General features: G+C 29.6%; 2 protein-coding genes across 2 annotated transcripts; both read left to right on the top strand.

Annotated features, from left to right (window-relative positions):
* The first annotated feature begins 482 nt into the window (after nt 1-482).
* On the top strand, nt 483-2,112 carry LOC119672284 (prostaglandin E synthase 2). The gene is made up of 4 exons (XM_038083298.1): nt 483-1,334; nt 1,394-1,572; nt 1,633-1,860; nt 1,924-2,112. Exons 1-4 carry the CDS (start codon nt 613-615, stop codon nt 2,031-2,033), a joined length of 1,239 nt encoding a protein of 412 aa, XP_037939226.1. The 5' UTR covers nt 483-612; the 3' UTR covers nt 2,034-2,112.
* A 1,438-nt stretch (nt 2,113-3,550) lies between these two features.
* LOC119668141 (proteasome subunit beta type-1) lies at nt 3,551-4,524 on the top strand. Its single transcript, XM_038077547.1, has 2 exons — nt 3,551-3,773; nt 3,843-4,524. The coding sequence occupies exons 1-2, from the start codon at nt 3,673-3,675 to the stop codon at nt 4,453-4,455; spliced, it is 714 nt and encodes a 237-aa protein (XP_037933475.1). The 5' UTR covers nt 3,551-3,672; the 3' UTR covers nt 4,456-4,524.
* The last annotated feature ends 662 nt before the right edge of the window (nt 4,525-5,186 follow it).

Raw genomic sequence — 5,186 nt, 5'->3', positions numbered from 1 at the left:
CTTTTGCGAACTTCAATAACTAAAGTTCATGATGAGCCTCATTACAATATTTTTCTTAAATACTCAACTGGTTCAAAATTGTTACAATGTTAAAGTGTTAAATGTGTACTAAAAGACTTAAACGAAATGTGAATATATAACTTTACAGCATATTAACATGTCGCAATGGATGCTAATTTGGAAAATTGCTAAAATCAAGTTATTGAATGAGTTGTTACTAATTTATTTGTATGCAATTTTTTGCGAGTGTTTTTAAAATTTTCTACAACCTCTACTATAATCACAAAAAACTTTATAACCGCAAAATATACGTTCAGGATAATTGCATATTGCAATAAAACATATTTTTAGCACAACTTTAGCCAACTGAAAATTATTGGGAAATAAGCAATTTATAATACTTTACAATGCATTATAAATTTAACATTTGCCAACACTACTAATTTATTTAGCTATTGCACTTCGTATTTAAATCAGCTGATTATTGGTTGTGTGATATTATGTGAGCGTAGTAAATCTGTTAAGATTAAAGCGGCATAAAAAATATAAAAATTTTAATATATATACATACAGTTTTAAATATTATTATTAAATATTATTATTAATCTAGTCATGTCAACTTATCGGTTAGCCACTACAAACATTAGCCGACAGGTTGCTACGCTATCCCGACATCAACGTGTGCTACCGCCGCGAAATGGTCTAACCATTTGTCGACAATTGGCTACAAAAGTAGGACCACCGAAAGGCACAAGTACTTTTAAACTAGCATTAATTGGTGCTACTCTGGGTGGAGCTTCAGGGACGGCATATACATTGTATAATAACTGGAGAGATAAAAATGCGCATATGGAACACGAACGTACTCCCCCACAAGTAATAGATGCATTACCAGATAATATTAGAATAACCAAGCGATATGTAAACCCAAAAGATAAATCAGGATTGGAAATAATTTTATTCCAATTTCAAACATGTCCTTTCTGCTGTAAAGTGCGCTCTTTTCTTGACTATATGGGTATATCTTATGCAGTAGTAGAAGTGGATGCAGTTTTGCGACAAGATATCAAATGGTCAAAACAAAAAAAAGTGCCGACTGTACTTATACGCCAACAAGATGGCAAATATGTGCAAATGTGTGATTCTAGTGCTATTATATCGCTAATATCAACTTATTTAAATGATAAACACACTGACATTGGTGAATTGGCGCAATTTTATCCAACAATATCTTATTTCGATGACAATGGCAAAAAGATTAGGGATATATTAAATAAATACTTTTTAATGTACCAGGAGAAAACACCAAAAAATTTCACCAAAGAAATGGAAGAGTAAGTCAAATTTTTATTTTCATTTATTTTCAATAAAATTAAAAAAAAAATTTTTCCAGGAGTGAACGCAAATGGCGTACTTGGGCTGATAACCATTTAGTACATCTTATATCACCAAATTGCTATCAAACTTTAGGTGAAGCCTTTGAAACTTTTGATTGGTTTTCAGAGGCTGGCGAATGGGATGTACATTTTCCTAAATGGGAACGCAATCTTATGGTTTACGTTGGCGCAAGTGGTAAACGATTTTATATAAAATATTCTGATTTATTGTGAACAACTTCTATTTTATTTTAAGCTATGTGGGGTATAAGTAAAATGCTTAAACGAAGGCATGGCCTTTCAGACGATGTGCGCTCACATATTTATGACGCACTTGATAAATGGACGCGGGAAATAAAAAAACGTAAAACACAATTTATGGGTGGCAAGGAACCAAACTTAGCTGATTTATCTGTTTTTGGTGTGTTAAGTAGCATGGAAGGATGCCAAGCCTTTAAAGATTGTTTAGAGAATACGAATATCGGTAAATAGAGTTTTATTTATTTTTTTTTATAAGAATATTTAAAAATAAATTATTCTGTAACAGGTGAATGGTTTTATGGCGTAAAACAAAAGATCGATAAAAACAAAGGCAATCTGATACGGGAACGTATTGAAGGAGAAGTTCTTAAAGCTGAATTTATTAGTAACAAATGAATAATGAAGCTGTAACTGAATTGTTTACTCTATTGTTGTTTAATTCCGTACCTACAATAAAACTATTTATATAATAACATGAAAAAATACATATTTGTTTGATCAACTTTTTTATTTAAAAAATTATATATGAGTTTTAAAAAAATTTATATTGCGTATAACGCTAATAAATAGCCACGTTTATTTGGCGGTACAAGAAAGTTAAGTTATACCGACGATACCTAGTGGATCCACTTAGGCGTATTGGCCCATTGTGCTACCGTATATATAAGGTGAAAACTCAGGGTTTAAAACCACGTAGAACCTTTTGCGAAACATAAAATGCTATTTAAAGTCAGGTCCTGTAACTGGTTCAGGTCCTCAAGGAAGGGGGTTCCTAAAGTATTACGTCGATGCCGCGCATGAGCTGGGCAAATTTTATTAGTCCAAAAATTTATTTAATTAAAATTTAAATGTTTGAATTATTATCCCTTATTTTATTTATTTAGAAATGGAAAACATTATTAAGAAATATTACGTTGTATTAGGAGCACCAAGTAAAATTAATCTATTTTATTCATGTTTTTTTGTAAATATTTATTAATTTAATTCATGTAAATAAATTAGTATAAAAATCAACTAATCTTTAAAATAATATAAGAATTGTAATTATCTTTTTATATTTCTTGTCCTGATGATGACTCTCAAGAAGGTTTGAAATATAGAATTTTAAAAAAATATATAATAAACATTTAATTTTAAAAATGGTGTCCTATCGCAAGAACTAAAATATATAAAAAAAATATTATTAATCTATTTTTTTTTCGGAAAGCTTCGTATGAGACGTGCACCCACTAAAGCAACTTTTAGGAACGCAAAATGGATTAATTTCGATCATTGTAAAAGTAAAAAAAGTCAAATGCTGAAACTCTCTTCCAGTGTTTAGGGTGTGGAGCGCACTTTAGAACACAACCAATATATTTAAACCCTGAAAATAATAAATTTCTTTTATTTAGAACTCATAAATATTTGCGCTGAAAAATAGTTTAAAAATGTAACAATTTTCCTCAGTTCCTCGCTATAATTCTATAGTTTTTTATTTCAATATTTCTTGAAAAATCCATTCAATAGCTCAAATTCGGGTCATAGAAATTTAACACCATATTTGGGTGCTTATGAATGTGTGAACAGTAATAGGTGATATTTTTTAATATATTTTCATACATAATTTATTAAATTATTATTTATAATTCAGTAAATATTTTTAATTTTTTTGTAATTATTTCTTAAATATATGACATAGATATTGGGAAGTAAAGGGGCTTTTTACCATGGCGACGTATTTTACTATTAATTGTCCAAATATCTAATTATTTTACTAGTTTATTTACTATTTAAAAAATAATAAATTAAAATAAAATAATAATTATTAATTATAAAGAAAACGCTCTTATAAAAAAATTAAATTGTGTCAAGTATACCTTATGTTACATGTGTCAGTGAGTTTTAATATAGTTGGCAACGCGGATTTACGCCAAGTGTCAAACAAAAAATCATTTGTCATCTCGTTAGACGCAAAACTCTCAAATCGCCGGAGAAATTGCTAAATCATTTTTAATCTAAAATATATTTAATAATAACATAAATTTTGTTAACAATAATGTTTGCAAACATGTTGAATAAGAGTGCTGCACCAATGCCATATGCTGAAGCACCTGGTATACAACGTTATGATTTCTCACCATACGAATCCAATGGAGGGTAAGCACATATTTAAAGGTTACTTAATGAATATATCATATTTAGTTCAAATTAATTTTATTATTTTAGTTCCATTGTTGCTATTGGTGGGGATGATTTTGTTGTTATTGGTGCCGATACACGTCTGAGTACTGGATATTCTATACACACTCGTGATCAAAATAAGATTTTCAAATTGACACCCAATACTGTTTTGGGTTCAACTGGTTGCTGGTGTGATTCGCTAGCTTTGACCAGTTTATTACGTGCCCGTGTACAAATGTATGAGCATTCACATTTGAAGACTATTTCTACTGATGCTATCGCTCAATTATTGTCAGTACTTATGTACAGTAAACGTTTCTTTCCATACTACGTGTCTAACATATTAGCTGGTCTCGACAACGAGGGTAAAGGTATTGTTTATTCATATGATCCAATTGGTCATTGTGAACGTACCAAATATCGTGCTGGCGGTTCAGCTGGTGCACTATTACAACCAGTTCTAGATAATCTAATTGGTTATAAAAACATGAACATCGATGAGATTCCACCGATTTCATTGGAACGCGCTATCTCTGTCACTACAGATGTTTTCATTTCAGCTGCTGAACGTGATATTTACACTGGTGATGCGGTTCTAATAAACATTATCACTAAAGATGGTGTTGAAGTGAAAGAAATTGCACTACGTAAAGATTAAGCGTCAGAGAAAAATTGAGTTTAACAAATCGAAATTTTGTAATATGAAATAAAATTAGTTTTCTTTATATGTGCGGTGATTTTTAAAAGTTCTATAAAACATATATTATATGATTAAAAGCTGATTTTTAATTATTAACTGTTAAGTGAACATTATTTTATCCAAGATTGTAGTGATAATTTATTTAAACTAACACTATTAGTTATGCTATGGCAACTATAGTTCCACCAGTGCCTGTAAATAAAGCAGTATATTCCAGTAATCTAAGATTCTATAAAATCTAAAAAACTTTTAAATCTAAAATTGAATCAAAGCATTAGAAAAAATGCATTTTTAATTAATATCGAATAACCAGCTTTTGGTATATTAGAGAAGAGTATTTCGGATGATGTATAACTCTGCTGATCGATATGCTATATGAAATCTGAATCAATCATGAGTTTTATAATAACAAATTGATATTGAAGTAGTGGTCGACAAAGTTTTGTAAACCTGATGAAGACGATGATGATGAGATACAATATTTATTTGATCTAATCGGAGTTATTGCCAAATCTATGACAAGGCATAAGAGAAAGAATGATAATAATATTAACGAGTAGTTATACTCTTACGTGAATCTATAAAATAATTTATGTTATCACTTAAAATTAGATAATATATATATATCAGATAATTTAATACCAAATTCTGTTATGAGTTTCTTCGAGAATTTTCGAAGCCGAGGACAT

The sequence above is a fragment of the Teleopsis dalmanni genome, chromosome 1 (assembly GCF_002237135.1).
Source record: "Teleopsis dalmanni isolate 2A chromosome 1, ASM223713v2, whole genome shotgun sequence".
Classification (NCBI taxonomy): domain Eukaryota; kingdom Metazoa; phylum Arthropoda; class Insecta; order Diptera; family Diopsidae; genus Teleopsis; species Teleopsis dalmanni.
Note: the sequence above shows the minus strand (reverse complement) of the source record. Positions and strands in the feature narration are given on the sequence as shown.